This window comes from Nelumbo lutea, chromosome 7 (genome assembly GCF_056320005.1).
Source record: "Nelumbo lutea isolate HS-2025 chromosome 7, American lotus-T2T, whole genome shotgun sequence".
Taxonomy (NCBI): Eukaryota; Viridiplantae; Streptophyta; class Magnoliopsida; order Proteales; family Nelumbonaceae; genus Nelumbo; species Nelumbo lutea.
Window position 1 is genome coordinate 50,354,949 of NC_142690.1, and position 21,320 is coordinate 50,376,268.

Here is a 21,320-nt window from a genome sequence, read left to right on the forward strand (position 1 = left end):
AGAAAAAGGCCACTAAGTCTAAGAAACCAAAGAAAGACAAGGCATCCGATGCATGTCACTTCTGCAAGCAGGCCGGCCACTGGAAAATGAACTATCCTGCCTACCTGGAGTCTAAGAAAGGTACTTTCGAAACTTGTGTCATTGAGACTAATTTGTTAGTCACTTCTGTGTCCTGGTGTGTTGACTCCGGGGCTTTAACTCATGCGTGTTGTGTGACAACAATGGGGCAATCGCCCAGGCTAAAGGGCCTCGGGTCCACTCGAAGTCTAAGCACATCGAGAGGAAGTACCATGTACTGCGGGAGATAGTTGGTAGAGGGGACGTCCTGATTCAGAAGGTAGCATCAGTGGATAATGTGGCAGACCCATTAACTAAGCCACTCACACAGAAGGTGTTTGAGAAACACATGGAAAGTATGGGACTCCGGCTTGTACCAGATTGGACCTAAGTGCAAGTGGGAGCTGTTAGACAGTTTTGTATACCCTTAGCTCCAATCAGTTTTGATGTACTTTTGATATTTAATGTAAATAAATAAAGTACATGTTTGATTCATGTTATGAGGTATGCTTCTGTGTAAGACCCTAAAACTGGACACTTAATGAGGCTTGTGTTAGTTTTAAATGTTCACAGCCGTTGGATAAGTTTGGGGAGATTTATCTTGCCAAGGCTGACACTGGTTTGCTGCCAAATGTTGGGGTGGCTTGTCTCAGCCGCCAGGGTGAGACCCAAGGCACATGCAGTGTAGGATTACTTGAACCCTTGAACCGGACCAGATTTTCAGTATTGCCCTAGACCTTGGAGATTGATGGGCAAAACTGGAAAGTTAAACCTGACCCTTAGACTCGATTATGGTATTGCACTAGGTGTCGGATTGGGCTGTCTTTGATATGCCAATCAGTGAGATCCTTAGCGAGGGTCAAAACCTGGGTATGTTGGGATAGTTTGAGAATTCATCTGAGTGGGTGATCATAGTGACGAGATCAGCCCCTTTGTCGGACAAAGGTAATGATCGAGATGCACTCTCTCTGATGGAAACCAAACTGCCGGCAATTGATTTCAATCGTTGGAATTTTGTTTTGCAATATTTATATGTATGATATATACTTATATATGGTTTCAAATTGTTTGCAAATGATTTTAATTCCCGGGATCCACGTGAGAAGAGAGTGCAACACTGTTCCTTGTAGTCGAGGGAGAGGTCCTCTCTTGTCGGGCAGTGCTTGATCATTATGGGTTGAGAGGTTAAGTGTAAGGCCATTTAGGGTAATACCCGATGGGCTAATCTTGCATCTACCCATAGTCCCTGGGTTTTTATAAGATGGCTTGGCCTAGGGACCACTTAGTGTAAGTGTTGGGCCCATAGGGTCCATGTGATGAGCTCAAGGGGTTCATTAGGATTTCCAGTGAATTCGGCTAGGCCTTGTAACAAAGGCTGGGCCGAACCCATGTGGCTGATGTGGAGATCAATGCTTGGGTCCCACGCCATACAAAGAAGCCCAACTGGGCAGCACTAATTACTTATTGGGCCTAAAAGCCCATTTCGAACTGGGCTGATATGATCACCCACTTAAGGGGGCGAATCTGCAGATAGGATTAACCTCCTAATGAGATCAAGAATGGGTTGATCTAATCTGCAGATAGGATTAAGATTATCCCTTATCCAAATACAAATATGGATTGGGATAACTCCTAATAGGATTAAGAGGTTTCTTAATCACTAAGAAAGAAGGAAACCCTATTCAAGAATTACAAGAATTCGACCTAGGGTTTTAGCAGATATGTTCTCTGCAAACTGAGATAGGATCTCATCATCCCTAAGCTGAAAACTGCATTCACTCCACCTTCAGCCTTAGGGATCTCCTCCATTTGCCGCCACCTTGCTGCATAGTTCGAACTCCATTGAAGGGAAGATCAAGAAATCAGTTCTTGATATCAGTCTTTGCTGAAAGGCTGATTTGTTTCGATGCTCTAAGCCTCCAACGAGTTCTTGTGAAGAGTTCGGTGCGTAGGACGCACACTGCTGTTTCTGCTCCACCATTGCTGTGTCATCTTCAGCAGGAGCGGATCTTGGACCTCTCTTTGGTCGTGAACACCGACATTGGGAGATTTTCATTCTCCGTATCAGGTATAACCCTTCCTTTGTTTCTTGGCTCAGATCTGGTCTGGTTTGGTTCAAGTAGGATCCTTGAATTTTGATTATAAAATTAGGGAATACGATTCCTAGTTGGAAGAAAGTAGGAAATTTTTGAAATTCGCCCACCAATTCCGTAACCTTTTTGGCGTCTATACGATGGATCCTACCATTCTTTCAATTTCTTCTAGGGGATCTATAACTTTTCCGTTTATGCCAACAACAAATATTCTACATGCTTTTCCATCCATATTCTTCTACTTTGATCATCCACAGGCCACAACCATCATTCACCCCACAAAATTCACCACTAGATCCTAATTTTGTAGAATCTCTACCCATCCTACACCAGTCATCCATTTACATCATCAACAAAAAGAATTCTTTCCCACTTTTTTGTAATCTTCTGCTGGTTCATTCTTTAAACTCTTCTAGCCCTTTGGCCCATTCAATCAAGCTTCTCTCCACTCTCCCAATCAATCCTTATATCTTTCTGATCGATTGGGAAAAGTTTCTGCTGTTCTACTCCAACCAAATAACCCATCACAAAGCACTAAGAGATAAGTAACTAAATATGTATGTATATACATGTTTGTGCATGGGTGTGATTTTAGTGTAGTCATACATATTGTAAATATCTAAATATACTCTAGGCTGTATGTGAAACTATAATTGTATAAATATGTAACTAACATTCATATGAACATATTATAGTACAAATATACACATCTTCATATGTGTGTGTGTCATACATACAATGTTTGGCAGGCTTTGATTGGGCCAGGCTACCTGAAGCCTCAACCCAAGCCCAACACAAGTTTAGGTCAGGCCTATGCCCATCTTGGATCCCATAAACTCAAGCCCAACCTGTCAAAGCTTGGCCCTGCATGTGGGTGTGCTTGCTAGAGCTACCCATGCTTCACTTTGAAGAGCTATAATTCCCATTTCTCAATCTTTTATAGAGTACATATGTTATGAAGTATTTTTTGGTGATAAGTTGAAATTCTTATTGGATTCTCAGTGGGGTAATGAGCCATTAAAGGATTGTTTCCATGGTCTATTTCTTTGTCAAGCAATAAAATGTTTTTTGTTTCTCACTGCTTATTTGCATTTGATCATGGTCTTGTATGGAATTTTAATTTCGGAAGGGGGTTAAGAGAAAATGAAAATATTTCTGCATAGTTTTCAAGGTGCCAAGGTGAAACTACTTGACTAGGCAATTAGTCTTTTAAATAAAAATTAGAAATCCTATGGTAGTTCCCTAGGTTTCATAGTAATAAGCAGTAATCTTTTAGGACTTTAAACTAATAATTACTATAATCCTCATGAAATAAGTATAAATCCCAAACCAATTGTCAAAAATAAAAGTATAAACCCCATAACAATACATAGAAAATCAACATATTTATGAGAAGAAAAAGAAGATAAGAAAACATAAAAAAAATAGGGGCTGAGCCCTTGTTTTGGTCCTAGGGTAAGGAGTCTAGTTGGATGATCTTGTGTTTCAATTGGATAAATTCTTCAAATTCTTTCTTATCAGTTCACACTTTAAAGTCTTAAAGTGTTCAAAATATGTCGCTGACTTGTGTGTTGATTGAACCCAAACAAATAAGAAAATAATAAAAAGAAACTAGTAGAAGAATAATACTGATACCATAAACCCACAAAATGAATAATATAGTGTATTAATATCTATTGTAATACTACTAATAACATAAAACTCAACATAATGTGCTGTCTTATATATTAATATGTAGGTGTTTGGACATGGTGGCCCTCCAAGGGTGCCATGTCATCTAGGTGTCACCTTGACAACTATGTATTGCTTCCATTGAGCCCACTGTAGCTTTCCTTTGGATCATGCACCCAGTGACAAGAATTTGGACCCTATGCAAATTAGGTCATTTCTCTAGTGCTCTTTTGTATTATTCTCTTACCCTAATTCCCCTCCATCTTTTCCAATTGAGGCTGTATGGAGTGAACCAGTCCCACGCAAGATTGGAGATTTTTGTTCCACTTTTAGAATACTGGTCAAGATTGCAAAGAATTTGGAAAAAATAATGAGAGATTTTTTGTGGGAACCAGGGGATGAAAGAAGAGTTCATCTTATAAAATGGGAAGAAGTATGCAAACCTAAAGAACTGGGAGGACTTGGAATTGGGAATCTAACAAAGAGAAATACAGATCTACTAGGAAAATGGCGCTGGAGATTTCCTTTAGAAAGAGATAGATTGTGGCACAAGGTCATTGGAAACATTCATGGTATGGCAGAAAATGGACATAGTTTTCAAGGTACCAAGGCGAGGCTAGGTGACAGGGGGGTGCCTTGTCGCCTAGTTGCCTAGGAATCGCCTAGGCGATGGACTTTTTTAAGTAAAAAATGTATCCTAGGGTAGTTCCCTAGGTTCCATAATCATATTTCCTTAATAAATAATTAAATATCCATAATTTTCATAAGAAAAGAATTAACTTCATATTAAAGTATATAAAATCAACATATTCCAGCATATTCGTGAAGAGAAAAAGAAGAAAGAAAAGAAAATTCAAAAGCTATAGGGGCTGAACCCCTATTTCTGTTATAGGAAAAGAAGAAAAGAAAAGGTGGAAGAAAAAGAATTTAGTATATAAATACACAAATAGTAAAGAAAAAGAAGAAAATGTGTTGATTGGACAACATTTTATATTCTTCCTTACTTATTGGTTCAGGTTTTGAAGTCTTTGAGGGTTCAATACAGCATTTAGCAATGCTTGTGTTGATTAAACCCTAACAAATAAGAAAATAATAAAAATAAATTAGTATATAAACACAAAATTAATATTTTAGTTTAAAAATGTCTATTTTATAGTTATAACCTCAAAAAATTAAGAATATAAAAGTTTTTTATAACACGCTATTGAAAACTGCTTGGCGATTAGGCGAGGCGAGCCTCCAAGGGCGCTTTGTCACCTATGCGCCACCTAGGCATCGCCTTGACAACTATGAAAATGGATGGGATGCAACTTTGGCAACTCATACTTCTTCAAGATCCCACTGAAAAGCAATAATAGAGGTGTTGCCAACTTTTCTCAGTTTAACTCGGTTCAACGTGGGCAATGGGGAGAGGGTCCTTTTTTGGGAAGATCTTTGGGTTGGGGAGTACCACTGAAACAACATTTTCCCTTACTCTTTTTTATCCAATCACAAGGCTGAACCCATCTCAAAATTTAGTTCACCATCGGAACTTGGTATAAATTGGGATTTTGGGTTTAGGAGAGGTCTGAGAGGTTTTGAGCTTAATTCCCTTGTCCTCTTATTATCAAAGTTGGAAAATGTTTTCTTGGACCCTAACTCCCCAGATAGAAGAATTTGGTTCCCTTCACCTGATGGCCTTTTTTCTTGTGCTTCCTTCTTTAACTTTCTTGTATTGTCAGAACCTTTGGGGGAAATTTTCCCGATTAAAGAAATATGGTGTAAACCTATCCCTCCTAAAGTATAAGCTTTGTGTTGGGAAGTGCTCCTTGGAAAGGTCAACACCTGTGACCTGCTACAAAAATGATGTCCAAATAAATGCCTTTCTCTTCATGTGTGTATCCTTTGCAATGAAAGTGGTGAGATCCTTCTGAAGGGTTGAGAGATCCATCACATGGATGCCCAAAGATTGCGGAATGAGGGGCGAATTTCAAAAATTTTTCTCTCCCTTCAACTGGGAATCACATTCCCTATTTAGAAAATCACATTTTCAAGGATAAATCTTGAACCTTAAACTGAACCAGATCTGAACCAAAAGGAATGGGAGAGAATGATACCTGATACGGAGAAGCAATATCTCCCAACGAAGGTGTTCACACCCAAGGAAGGATCCAAAGACTGCTCCCACTGAAAATGGCGCAGTGCAGGATGGAGCAGAATCAGCAGTGTTCTTCCCCAAGAACTCTATCATTCGCAAGAAACAGCAGGATGGAACGTGAGCACAGCTTCCTTTTCAATCCTTTCTCAAAGAATTGATGTCAAGATCCAATCTTGACTTCTCCCACAGTTGGAGATCGAACTGGCAAACAGGGCGGCAAGAGTAGGGAGGCGGCAAGAGAGTATTCGCAGGGTGCAGAATTCTCTCTTCTCGATTTCAGCACTAAAGAGGATCTGATGTGTTTCTTGGTCTCTCTCTCTAGGCTGCCGCCCCCTCCTTCCTTTTGTTAACTTGAAAAGATTAGCTCCTAATCCCATTAGGAGGTGCTTATCCAAATCATATTTGGATCAGCCTTCTCTTCTAATGATAAGGATAAACCCTTATCTTATCTGCAGATTAGATTAGCTTTATCCTAATCTTATTAGGAGGTTTCTAGATTTGAATCACATTCAGATCTGGACTCTCTGAGTGGATAGGATTAAGACCCTATCCTAACTGCTAATCCATCTCAGAATTCGCCCCTTTAGTTAACTAAATTAATAGCCCAGTTCGAAATGGGCTTTAGGCCCATTAAGCTTATGTGCTCACTTAACCTTCCTAACTGCTGCCAAGTTGGGCTTCTTTGTATGGCGTGGGACCCTAGCATTGATCTACACATCAGCCACATGGGTTCAGCCCAGCCTTTGTTACAAGGCCTGGTCGAATACACTGTTAAAGACAGTGCACCCCCTGAAACCCATCAAATGGGCTCTATGGGCCCAACACTTACCCTAAGTGGTCCCTGGGCCAAGCCACCTTGTAACACCCAGGGACTGTGGGCAGATGCAAGATTAGCCCATCAGGTATTATCCTCAATGGTCTTACACTTAACCTCTCAGCCCATAATGATCATACACTGCCCGACAAGAGAGGACCTCTCCCTTGGCTGCAAGGAACAGTGTTGCACTCTCCACTTATATGGATCCCGGGAATTAAAACCTTTTGCAAACATTTTAGAAACCATAATATATATACTTTTATATCTCATATAAAATATATTTTGCAAAACAAATTTCAACGGTTGAAATCGGCTGCCGGTAGTCTTGGTTTCCAATAGTAAGAGTGCATCCCCGATCATTACCTTTGTCCGACAAAGGGGCTGATCCTGTCACTATGATCACCCACTCAGATGAATTCTCAGATTGTCCCAACATACCCAGGTTTTGACCCCCGCTAAGGATCTCACTGATTGGTACATCAAAGATAGCCCGATCCGACACCTAGTGCAGTATCATAATCGAGTCTAGGGGTCGGGTGTAACTTTCTAGTTTTGCCCATCAATCTCCAAGGTCCAGGGCAATACTGGAAATCTGGTCCAGTTCAAAGATTCAATTAATCCCACACTGTATGTGCCTAGGGTCTCACCCTGGTAGCTGAGACAAGCCACCCCAACTGACTTGGTGGCACCACAGTGTCAGCCTTGTCAGGATAAGTCTCCCCAGACCGACCCACTGGCTGTGAACATTCAAAACTAACACGAGTCTCAATAAGTGTCCAGTTTAAGGGTAATACACAGAAACATACCAAGGGAACATGAATCAAATATGTACTTTTATTCATTTACAATAAACTCATAAAGTACATCAATTTTGATTGAAGCTAAGGGCATACAAAACTGTTTAACACCTTCCTCATTTACTTGTTACCTGCCCTTTTGTGTCTTGTATATGGAAATACGTTTGTTCTCTCTTTGGTTCAGATGGGATCCTCCACAGGATGCGGTAGGCCTATTCAATTCTAGTTTCTTAAGTCAATAGAAGAAGAGAAGAAGAGTTATGTGGAGGACAACAAGAGCAGCGCTGATCTGGACCTTATTAATGAGAAGAGCAAATGAAAGGAGGAACTGTTTGAAGCCGTAACAGTAAGAACAACACATTGGGTAAAAACTTTGGATCTCTTTTGAGAATTCTCAACAAATGACATAATAAGATCCTGGACAGAAGTGGCACAAACAGTTAGGCCTACAGAAAGTGTAATAATGGCTTGGAAACCTCCATCTTCTGACAAGCTGAAGCTTAACTTTGATGGTAGTTCATTGGGTAATCCAGAAATGTTTTTAGAAACCATGAAGGAGCAGTGGTGGCATCATTTTCAGGACCAATTGGCTTTGGAGATTCAGTACAAGCTGAAGTGATGGCTCTCTTACATGGATTAAGGCTGGCTATACAACTTGGAGTAAGGGATTTGGAAGTGGAAGGAGATTCAGTTAGTCACATCTTGGTCCAAGAATATCAGATCAGCTCCATGGAAATACAAACATGCTTTTAGGGAGATTGACACCTTGGCAAAGAGATTCAATTCCACTCTTGGGTGGGTAAGAGGTCTGCAAATGGAATGGCAGATGTATTGGCAAAGAAAGGAACTAATAGAGTTGGCTTGTTTTGGGCTAAATTGTAATATGGTGTATTTTGCGATGCTGGGAACCTATTAACTTTTTTGGGGTTTCCTTTGTAATTTGATAAGCTCTTTGGGATGGCATCCTTTCATCATATTGTACTGCTACTGCTTTCTTTTTATCTAATAAAATAACTTCTGCTGATCAAACAAAAAAAAAAGATTGGAGCTTTTTGTTGGGAGAAGTTTTATGTGAAACAGTGAAAATTAATACATGTGAGCATTTTTAGACAAGAAGGCATAATTGGTGTCTCTCCCAACTAGTTTCTAGCATTTGCAAATTTTTATTCTCACTTTTTGGATGTAGGTGGAGTCTTCCAGTAGACTTGAGTAGTTTATTGATTTATTCATGCAATCTTTCTTCTCACTGCCAAAAACAGGGGCAAGATTTTATGGAGATGAGCAACGGTAGGAATACTTTTGGTCAGTTCGGGAAAGAATGAAATGCAAGAATTTTTATGCATTAATTTTTAAGGTGTTCACGCCCAAGAATCCGATCTCCTTTCTCTAGCAATTCAATCCAGTTGAAGATGGTGCAACCCTTGATATTGAATCACATGATCCCTTGAGAATACAGCTGCTTCGTCCCAAGAATCCGATCTCCTCTCTCAAGCACATCAACACTCCTCTTCTGCTTCGTTCCAGGCCTCTTCTCCTTCCCCCACGAAGACTTTATTCAAGCTTTTCTCCCTCCTTTTCCTCTTGAACTCTCCTATGGGTCTTCTATCAAATGCCTCTCCTCTCCTAAAGAATAAACCAAGTTTTTTTCCAAGTTCAATATTTTTGTCAGCAATTTTTTTTGATATCTAATCCTCCTTCATTCTTCAATTTTTCTACAGAATTTGTACCTGTTGTCTCCAAACCTACTTCTATCCCTTCCCTAAAATTCTTGATTTTCTGTTGAGCAACCATCTGCGAATCCAAGGTCGGAGGACAACTCAGAATTCCACCACTAGGATCAACTATGTCCAATGATTTCATCTTCACACCCATTCTTTAATGGTTATTTGAAGACTTCTATTAGATCACTAATTTAGTCTTAGTTTGACTAGTCAAGACTAGTCATGTTTCTAGTCAAACTAGAAGTTTTGCAACATTGGTTGAACCATCTCCATTATGTCTCTAACTTCTCAAAGGATATGAGAGAAGACATTCTTGTATGGTATGGGATCCACATGCCAATTAGATCGAACTATTATTGGGTCCTCTCACTCACTTGAAGTGAATTGGGACCACTAGGCCCAGTTCATATTAATTAAAGAGTGAATCACTTAATAGGTTATGGGCTTGATTAGTGTCTAATATTTGCTTCTTGGGCCTCAGCCATCCTATGAGTCCATGTCTTAATGGTCCATATGTATCGAAATTTTGAACCTTGTCCATGGTTACTAGCACAAAATGTTTTTCAACTTGACACATTCTCTGGGGAAAACCGTCAACACTATGTGGAGTACACAAGATGGTATTATAAATTAAGTTGGCAAAAATGTGGACATATGGAGTAATAATATTATTGTCCACCTAATGGACATTATTATCACTTTGAGTCAGATTGAAACTTTTTTAGGCTTGAAGTTAAATCTTAGCGTTTGTTTGAGTAATAGATATTCTGGTTGACTAATTAGAACCACTTGCACTTTTTATGAGTTTAAATTTTGCTCAAATTTACTCTATTATGTAGTTTTGATTCTTAAAGTTCATAGGACAATTTAATAGTATATTATTTGGTATGGAAGGATTAATGTTGCATGCTTACAACAAACTAAACATAAGGGGGAGGGGGGGGGGACTAAAGATTTGTTTTCTTTTGATCAGCAACAGTCAAATTTTATTAGAATATAAACATTATATGCAAGTTTACAATAGGAACCTTGAAGATTGGCATTTTCTGTCTACTGAAATATTTACATCGGATCCCCCCTGGAACCTCACCCTGAAACATTTCTGTTCAATTTACTCCCTTGCCTTGCTAAACCATTTTCCATACTATTAGCACTTCTAGGAACCTGCGGAAAGGTAAAATCCAATTCTTCTACTAATGATCTGATTCCCCTTAAGGTGTATCTGTATTTCCAAGTTGCTTGTGCTTGATTTCTTAGTCATTCCATTACAACCTTTGAGTCTCCTTCCACAATGATCCCTTTAATCCTTAATTCCTTCTCCGACCTTAGTCATTCTAGAACAGCCCAAAATTCTGCCCTTGTTGAGTCCCCATGTCCTATATGTTTCAGAAATATAGCCATGACAGAACCATCAGCCCATTTGACCTTCTTGGATTCCCCATACTACTTGCATTGAATTTGAGCTTGACATATGCATTAGGAGGTATCCAAAGGGAAGACGATGCCATGGTTTGCAATATCGACAATGTTTTGCGAAATTTCCCGGGAATATCCCCATTTAGCTAGGTTGTGATGGAAATCTTTCTAGGACATTTTTTACAAATATCTCCAATATTTTCCAATATGTTGGTGATATTTTTTCTTTCATTGATAGACTATATTGAAGGTGTAAAATTTTAGAATATTATTAATTCCGGTATTTCATTAAAATCATCATAATTTTATTAAAAATATTTTCCTAAAACAACCAACGGGGAATTGGTGATTGGATAATTGGCTTACTATTTTTATATGATTCACTTAATAAGTCACTATAATTCAAAAGAAAACGAAAAATGCATATAACTACAAAAGAGTATTATCAAACTAATCAAAACATATAATGACACAAAAAAAAGTCAAAATGGCAAGCAATTGACATATCTAATAGAGTAGATGACTAAAAGACTAAAAGGGAGACAAAGAAAAAGATACCCATTAAAGTCTCTTAATTTTCTCCTGTTTGCTTTATAGAATTATTTTCTATAGATTTTTTAGTCTTAAATGTGCAATTATATTTCTTCTAATGATTCCCTAAAGGTTTATTAACTAATTTCTTGTTTCTAGAAAACTTTCTTTTTGTTTTTAGTGAAAAATCTCCAGAAGTTATCCATCTCTATGTTGTGAAATGTTCATTGGTATTGAAATTGTGAACCATGGATGAGGCTGACCTTGATGCAGTAAAATTTGCAATACAGCACCATTCCCTTTCAATATCTTTTATAGTTATTGATGTTCATTTAGTTTTCTTTTTTCTTAGCATCCAACATTTATATCGATACTTAACCATATTTCATATGCAGTTTTATTGATGACGCACTGAATGAAGGTATACCTGTGGTTATATTAACAACTTACAGTGAAAATGGTGATAAGATATCCAGGTATGTTATTGCAATCTCCAGTTTACTGTTTGGATTATGTAAACCTTTTATAGTTTTAACTCTCTCTCTCTCTCTCTCTCTCTCTCTCCTTTCTTTCTAATTTCCTAATTGGGCCAAGTGGGGAAATGCCCTTCTTCTACATTGAGAACCCTTTAGCTTCTCTCAACCATCCTTCAGATGGGGTAACCTCTGGATTGGCCATTTATTGATTTGTGCATCCACATCAGCCATATATCTCACTTGTATTGATTCTTTGCCTAATTAATTACAGTCCTGAAACAAAGTGATGGAGGAATCAAATGATCAATTTTTTTTTTTTTATGAGTAATGAATGATTTTATTAAAAGATTAGGAGCATACTAGATACACAGAGAAAGTTCCCAAAATGGCGCACGAGATGCAGCCTCAGATTAAAACAAAGAATTACAATTTAGCCCAAAACATCTGATTCCTATGGATCCCTTGTTTAGCTAGTGAGTTTGCTATCCCATTTGCAGATCTTTTTTCTCATTGGAACTAGACTGACATGCTTGTAGTTAGCCATTTGAATGTTTGTAAAGCCCCATTATAGGACCAGGCTGCTGTTTCTGGTTCTTTTAACCACTGGATCACTAGCATGGAATAGCCCAAAACATCTGATTCCTATGGACCCCTTGTTTAGCTAGTGAGTTTGCTATCCCATTTGCAGATCTTTTTTCTCATTGAAACTAGACTGACATGCTTGTAGTTAGCCATTTGAATGTTTGTAAAGCCCCCTTATAGGACCAGGCTGCTGTTTCTGGTTCTTTTAACCACTGGATCACTAGCATGGAATCACCTTCGATTAAAAGCTGTTCAGAATTCAGATCTTCGGAAAATTCAGCTCCTTGAAACATTGCTTGTTTCTGGATTAACTGTATCCCCTACTCCTATAGGAGAATATAAAGTGATAATTAGCCCCTCTGCATTTCTAAACATACCTCCAACACTGGATGGTCCCGGATTGCCTAAGCTGTTACCATCAAAGTTGAGTTTAACAATACTCTCTTGAGGAGGTTTCCATTCTACTGACAGTTTAGTTCTCACACTAGAATTTTTGGCAACTGCTTCCCAATTTCTCCATATATCATCAAAAGAGAATGGAGAATATAGTTCCAAAGTCTTCACCCAAATGATGGCTCTATTAATTAAACATTCCCAAACAATGACCTCATTCCTTTCCTTCTCATCAAGACTCTGGAATTTCTTTCCTCCCAGACAGTCCAAACCAATGCAGCCCTAGCACACCCCCACAGGATTCTACCTCTTTTCTTAAGACACCTGAAAGTTGAAGATTCAAATAGATTGCTAATCTGCATCGGCATTATTCACCTGCATCCAAAAAGACTAAAAAGCTTTTCCTAGAGAGCTACAACTAAAGGATAGGATAGTAGTAAATGGAACAACTTTCTTTATTTCCTTTGCAGAGAACACACCAATTGGGGGTGATACTATGATAAGGTCTTCTTTACAGGTTGTCCAAGGTGATACTATGATAAGGTCTCCAATCTCACAAAAGTGGATAGTGTCATTTGAAAACTGTAGGTGTGTAACAATAACACCCTCTCTTCCAACCCTCCATCCTTTAATCAAATTCAGCCTGCCCGCTCTCGAGATAAGTCTACTGAAAACATCAGCTATCAAGGTAAAGAGGAAGGGAGAGAGGGGATCCCCTTGTCTCAGTCCTCTAGTAGTTGGAAAGAATCTCTAACCACTCCATTAACCAGCACAGAATAATGAGCAGTTGGTCATTCTTGATGGAAACCTTGAGGAATCAAATGTTTTCTTCATGGAATTTTTTATACTTTTTGGGAACCATCCGTCATTTTTGTTTTTTGGTTTTGATGTTGGAGGATTAGGATTCACTATTATTATTTCTCAACTTACATAGCCATAGGATTGGTAAGCTTTCAAGTCATAGTTTCTCTTTTCTTTTCCTTTTTTTTTTTTTTTACACATTTGCATTCAATTCTGTTTTTGTAAGTGTGGTGAGCATTATTCTGCCCTACACATATTTACCTATAAAATTTTCTTTTTCCTTTTTTTGAAACTAATGAATGAAATTTCGCATGTTATGTTGTTTCTATTAATTGGTGAGTTATTCCCATAAACACTAGACTGAATCCTTTTCTTTGATCCAAAACATAACCAATTTTATAATGATGAAGCATGACTTACAAGCATCGTCCAATGTCAAGAGTTGGAGGATCTAGCCACAGGCTAAAATGGATCAGTTTGTTTTTTCTTTTTTATTTTTTTCCTGATCATGTAAAGTGAAAGTAGACAGGTAAATAAATTATACCTAGTCAATATTCATAGCCAAATTATTGATCAAGTGGATAGAAAACTGGCAGGGTGGAAAACTATGTACCTATCAAAAGGATGAAATGTAATCTTGATAATAAATCTGCTAACCTGCTTGCAGATAAACATGCTATCCCTTTTTCCAATCCCAGCTTATATAACAAAAACAATTGAAAAGAAGATGCAGAATTTCTTGTGGAAGGAGTGGAGGGAGGAGTTTAAATTCCACTTAGTTAAGTGGAGAAAAAATTGCATTTCACTTGTCAAAAAAAAGTTTGCACTCCAAGGAAGGATTGGTATGTTGTAGTAAGGAGCCTACAGGAAGCCAATATGGCTCCGGGGGTATTGGGAGGAACATAACAGTCTGTGGAGAAGGGTGATCGAAGCTAAGTATGGATCCAGGAATAGGGATTGGGGATCCAAGGTGGGGAAACAATTCTTTTGGCTATTCATTATGGAAAGGAATTGGTATGTTGTAGTAAGGAGCCTACAGGAAGCCAATATGGCTCCGGGTTTATTGGGAGGAACATAACAGTCTGTGGAGAAGGGTGATTGAAGCTAAGTATGGATCCAAGAATAGGGATTGGGGATCCAAGGTGGGGAAACAATTCTTTTGGCTATTCATTATGGAAAGGAATTGACAAAACCTATAAAACATTTAGTGAAGGTATCAACTATGAGGCAGGTGTTGGACAATTTTTGTATGCCCTTAGCTTCAATCGATTTTGATGTACTTTTGATATTTAATGTAAATAAATAAAGTACATGTTTGATTCGTGTTGTGTGGTGTGCTTCTGTGTAAGACCCTAAAACTGGACACTTAATGAGACTTGTGCTAGTTTTAAATGTTCACAGCCGTTGGATAAGTCTGGGGAGATTTATCCTGCCAAGGCTGACACTAGTGTGCTGCCAACTGTTGGGGTGGCTTGTCTCAGCCGCCAGGGTGAGACCCAAGGCACATGTAGTGTATGATTACTTGAACCCTTGAACCGGACCAGATTTCCGGTATTGCCCTGGACCTTGGAGATTGATGGGCAAAACTGGAAAGTTACACCTAACCCTAGACCCGATTATGGTACTGCACTAGGTGTCGGATCGGGCTGTCTTTGATATGCCAATCAGTGAGATCCTTAGTGGGGGTCAAAACCTGGGTATATTGGGCCAGTCTGAGAATTCATCTGAGTGGGTGATCATAGTGACGGGATCAGCCCTTTTGTCGGACAAAGGTAATGATCGGGGATGCACTCTCTCTGATGGAAACCAAACTGCCGGCAGTTGATTTTAATCGTTGAAATTTTGTTTTGCAAAATTTATATATATGATATGTAGATATGTATGGTTTCAAAATGTTTGCAAATGGTTTTAATTCTTGGGATCCATATGAGTAGAGAGTGCAGTACTGTTCCTTGCAGCCGAGGGAGAGGTCATCTCTTGTCGGGCAGTGCTTGATCATTATGGGCTGAGAGGTTAAGTGTAAGGCTATTTGGGATAATACTTGGTGGGCTAATCTTGCATCTTCCCACAGTCCCTGGGTTTTTATAAGATAGCTTGGCCCAGGGACCACTTAGTGTAAGTGTTGGGCCCATAGGGTCCATGTGATGGGTTCAAGGGGGTTCATTGGGCTTCCCAGTGAATTCGACTAGGCCTTGTAACAGAGGCTGGGCCGAACCCATGTGGCTAGTGTGTAGATCAATGCTTCGGTTCCACGCCATACAAAGAAGCCCAACTGGGCAGTAGTTTGAAAGACTTTTGAGCACAAATTACTTAATGGGTCTACAGGCTATTTCAATCTGGGCTGATTTGATTAGTCAATTAAGGGGGTGGGTCTGAGATTAAGATGAGCCCTAAAGCTAATTTAATCTGCAGATAAAATTAAGAAGAGTCCTAATCCAAATACTGATTTGGATAAGGGCAACTCTGTTAGACAGTTTTGTATGCCCTTAGCTTCAATCAAAATGATGTACTTTATGAATTTATTGTAAATAAATAAAAGTGCATATTTCATTCATGTTCCCTTGGTATGTTTCTGTGTAGTACCCTTAAACTGGACACTTAATGAGACTCGTGTTAGTTTAGAATGTTCACAGCCAGTGGGTTGGTCTGGGGAGACCTATCCTGACAAGGCTGACACTGTGGTGCCACCAAGTCGGTTGGGGTGGCTTGTCTCAGTTACCAGGGTGAGACCCTAGGCACACACAGTGTGGGATTAATTGAATCTTTGAACTGGACCAGAATTCCAGTATTGCCCTGGACCTTGGAGATTGATGGGCAAAACTGGAAAGTTACACCCGACCCCTAGACTCGATTATAATACTGCACTAGGTGTCGGATTGGGCTGTCTTTGATGTACCAATCAGTGAGATCCTTAGCGGGGGTAAAAAACCTGGGTATGTTGGGACAGTCTGAGAATTCATCTGAGTGGGTGATCATAGTGACAGGATCAGCCCCTTTGTCGGACAAAGGTAATGATCAAGGATGCACTCTCACTAATGGAAACCAAGACTACCGGTAGCCGATTTCAATCGTTGAAATTTGTTTTGCAAAATATATTTTATATGAGATAAAAGTATATATATATATATATATATATATATATATATATATATATTATGGTTTCGAAATGTTTGCAAAAAGGTTTTAATTCCCGGGATCCATATTTGAGAGAGTGCAACACTGTTCCTTGCAGTCGAGGGAGAGGTCCTCTCTTGTCGAGCAGTGTATGATCATTATGGGCTGAGAGGTTAAGTGTAAGGCCATTGAGGATAATACTTGATGGGCTAATCTTGCATCTGCCCACAGTCCCTAGGTGTTACAAGGTTGCTTGGCCCAGGGACCACTTAGGGTAACTTGATTAGTCTTTAAGGGGCGAATTCTGAGATAAGATCAGCTGATAGGATTGGGCCCACACCCTATCCACTCAGAGAGTCCAAGATATAAATAAGATTTAGATTTGGAAACTTCCTAATTAGATTAGGAACTGGCTGATCTAATCTACAGATAAGATAAGGATTATCCCTTATCTTAAAGGGACTTCTAATCCATATATGATTTGGGTTAGCAACTCCTAATGGGATTAGGAGCTGATCCCTTTAAGTCTATAAAAGGAAGAGGGGGCGGTAGCCTTTAGACACAACACCCAACAGACACAAGTCTAGTCTTCAGAGCTGAGATCACAGAGGAGAGAATTCTGCACCCTACAAGTTCTCTCTAGCTGCCTCCTTCCTGCAGCCGCCGCCTATAGCAGTTCGATCTCCATTGCTTGGGAGAAGTCAAGATTGGATCTTGATTCTAATCTTTTGTAGAAAAGATTGGTAGGAGTTGTATTCACTAGCCGTCCAGGTGATTCTTGGGAAGAATCATGTTCTTAGGAAGGACACTGTTGATTCTGCTCCACCTTGCACTGCGCCATCTTCAGTGGGAGCAGATTTTGGTTTCTACCTTGGGCGTGAACACCTCCATTGAGAGATATTGTTTCTCTGTATCAGGTATTATCTCTCTCTCCTCCTTTTGGTTCAGATCTGGTTCAGTTTATGGTTCAAGAATGATCCTTGAAAATATGATTTTCTAAATAGGGAATTCGATTCCCAGTTGAAGGGAAAGAAAAATTTTTGAAATTCGCCCCCTTCATTCCGCAATCTTGGGCGTCCATGTGATGGATTTCCTATTCCTTCAAACTCTTGATATGATTAGGAGGATTTCTAAATCATTAAGAGAAAAGGAGGAAAACCCTAATTCGAATTACAAGAATTCGAACCCAAGGGGATTTCGCAGAGAACACACCTGCACTCTGAAGATTAGATCTTAGAAACCCTAGAGGAGAAAAGTAGTTCTGCACTCTCTTCTCTAGTTTTCCTCCTCCATCAGCCGCCGCCAACCACCACCAGTTCGATTTCTCTAAGAGGGAAAGATCAAGAAAGAGTTCTTGATATCAACTTTTTCTGAAAGGCTGATTCAGTTCGGTGCTCATTGTTTCCAGAGGATTCTTGTGAAGGATTCAGTGCGTAGGACGCACTCTGCTGGTTCCATTCCACAGTTGCTGTGTCAACTTCAGTAGGAGTGGATCTTGGTGTCTTCTTTGGGCGTGAACACCAACTTTGGGAGATATTACTTCTCTGGATCAGGTATAATTCCTCCTTTGTCTTTTGGTTCAGATCTGGTTCGGTTCTGGTTCAAGTGGGATCCTTGAATTTTAATTCTAAAATCAGGGAATATGATTCCTAGTTGGAAGGGAGGTAGGAAATTTTTGAAATTCGCTCACCCATTCTGCAACAGTTCTGGCGTCCATACGATGGATCCTACCATTCCTTTCAGCAGGGGATAGCAAATATTAGTTTTTTTGAAGATAATAGTGCTTTGGAAGATCATCGAAGGAAGCATTTCCATTCATATTTGATCTATCCCTGAATAAAGAAGCTTTGTGAAAGAGACCTATGAAGAGGTGAATGATTTGATTGTGTCACTGTGTTTTGAAGAAACCCAAATAATTGATAGATGGATTCAGTTCTGGAGCTAATGCAAGTCCTAAATGATGCAAAATTAAACAGGAATCAGGATGACAAGGATATGGGGTTGGAATCACTCAAGTTTTGGTGCTCAACAGTGCCTTCCAAGATCTTTGTTTTTTTTTCCCTTCTTTCAGTGGTAGAAAAGTATAACTGTATCCTTTGTAATAGTCAGTTTGGAATCTGCAAATCATATATTAATTGCAAATTTGCTTTTCACATTTGGACAAGGATGCTTGACTGTTTGTGGTTCAATTATGCCATCCAGGGTCTGTTAACTGTTATGAGCTTATGGATATATGGCAAGTGAGGCGTTTTAATAGGAGTGGGAGGATCATATGGAAAATGCTCCCACTTGCAGTTGTGTCGGCCATTTGAGGAGAGAGGAATGCACATATTTTTGAAATTTAGACTATGGAGGATGGTTTGTCTCTAAGAATGTCGTAGGGATTCTACTGTCTAGGCATGATGCATTTAAAGGAAGATCATAAAACACCTTTTTTGATTTCCGATTTTCTCATGAATAGAATGTGATACATGAGTAGCCCAATGTACAGTCTCTGTGCCGTCTCTAGCAAGGGTATTTGATAATGACTTAGATGATCTTGGAATGCATTTGAACAGTAAATCGATTCTAGGATATGCTAGAATGATCCTATTGGTTCTCTTTTCATCTCTCTCTCTTCCCCCCTCCCCCCCCCCCCCCCCCCCTTTTCCTTCCCCCTCTGTTTACCAATTAATAAAACAGCAATTGGTTGAAAATGCCATACTATGACATTTTGGGTAATTTATTTAAATTGTCAGAGAAGATGACTGTTGGAGCATAGTATTTGGGTTCTGATTGGAGTTTGGTTTATTTGTTCTCAGGTGGGTTGCTAATATGTTTTTTTGTTTGTGTTGGGTGGAACCATGGAAGCATAGTTTTCAAGGCGATGATTTCTAGGCGACATGGCACCCATGGAGGGTTCCTTGCTCAATTGCCAAGCTAATTTGTTCATGGCTCTATGAAATACTTTTATATTCTTATTTTTTGAGATTATAATAATAAATTAAACATTATTAAACTAAAGCATTCATTTTGTGCGTTTATATTACTAGTCTTTTTGTATTATTTTCATATTTATTAGGGTACAATACAATTAACCGACATTTTTCTATATGTTGTACTTTAGAACCTGAATGAATAAGTACAATTTTGTCCAAACAATGGCTTTGACCTTATATTTTTTGGATTTTCTTTTCTTCTTTCTTCTCCTTAATACAAAGTTTATACTTTGTTATGAAATTAAGGAAAGATAGTTGCTAGTTGCTATTGAACCTAGGAAACTACCCTAGAATTCATGGTTTTTATTTAAGAAATTCATCGCGTAGTTACTAATTGCCCTCCTGTCTCCTAGCCTTGCCTTGGCACCTTGAATACTATGTGTACAAGTTGAAAAATGTTTGGAGTTTTCTGGTTAATTGTTTGGGTTTCAATGTCACATCCTAGGACACCAGCGCACACCACTCTATCATCAAGCTCAAGATTGATTCCTGCAAAATCCATTTCAAATGAGGCTGGTTCTTGGCACAATGGCTGGGCTGCTCCATTGTGACCCCGGCGACCAGGGTTCAAATCTTGGAAACAGACTGTGTATATACAGGGATAAGGCTGCATATATCTGTCCTTCCCCAGACTCCACATTGGTAGGAACCTTGTGTACTGGGCTTCCCTTTTAGATTTCTAATCTCCCCCAAACCCCTAAACTCACCTAAAATGATGGTTTCATCTACCAACTATAAATGGCATACCGACTTTCCACTTTTCCCTTTATGAAGCCTCTTATGGACCCTCTTTCATTAGCTCTCTGCAGTAGGCTACTCAAGATTTGTGCCACAAGAATAAATAGTAAAAGAGAGAGATAGAGAAAGGATCTCCTTGTATAATACCTCTAGTGGCTTTAAAAATATTGAGAGTGTGCCATTTGACAAAATGGAAAAATGAGCTGAAGATAAACAACTCCACATCACTTGATTCGATTAGACGTAGAACCTCTTTTCATTCTATTGAGAAGTACTATAATTTTATGAATATGAATAAATGAATAGTATAAGTACAATAATGCATCTAGCATCCCCAGATATTGGCCTAGCCCACTGTAACCACCCCTGTTATTTTCTGGCAACCCATTAGCAGATCATGAAATGCAGTTACAATTTGTTCTCAGCTCTGCAGCCAATCTCTCAACTTCCCTCATTACAAATTTGTATCTCCAATAACCTGTACTGCTCTTTTTTAACTGGCTTGCATATCGAGATCTTGTGGTAAAACCCAACTTTTCATCTCTTTTCTCTTTCCTCTATAATTTCTCTCACTATGACTGCTGTTTTATTGTTATTAGTTTTCATTAAAGTTTATTCAGCTGATTAATTTATAAATGCCTGGGAACTGTGAAGTTGAATTGATTGAAAACAAAAAATGCATACAATACAAGTGGTATAAACAAAAGAGGGACAATATTTTTGTGTGAGAGTGACTGCACAGCAATAACAGAGTGGGCATGATGAGATCCTTTCTCTTTTACTGTTTTTTGATTGTGGACATGATGAAGCTAACATTTACTTCTATTGAATACTCCAAGGTCCATAATTGAAAAGCTTGGAGATGAAAGAATCTCAAATATAAAGATCATTGGAAAGGAGGAGGTTGAGCAAAGTCTGTATGGTCAACTTGTTTTTGGCAAAGGTGTATCTTCTAGTTTGGATGAGCAACTAGCCAAGGAAGCTAGGAAAGCAGGTAG

General features: G+C 39.0%; 1 protein-coding gene across 5 annotated transcripts in view; it reads left to right on the forward strand.

Moving 5' to 3' along the window:
• Positions 1-21,320, forward strand: part of LOC148846338 (Haloacid dehalogenase-like hydrolase (HAD) superfamily protein) — a 101,914-nt gene that overhangs the window by 39,679 nt on the left and 40,915 nt on the right. For all 5 annotated transcript variants that reach the window (XR_016102131.1, XR_016102130.1, XM_088954255.1 and 2 more), the window contains 2 exons: positions 11,636-11,716; positions 21,162-21,316. Coding sequence is in view for 3 of the 5 variants with exons in the window: in XM_088954255.1 (XP_088810381.1) it covers positions 11,636-11,716; positions 21,162-21,316 (236 nt within the window). In the remaining 2 variants the exon portion in view is untranslated. The remainder of the gene's footprint in view (positions 1-11,635; positions 11,717-21,161; positions 21,317-21,320) is intronic.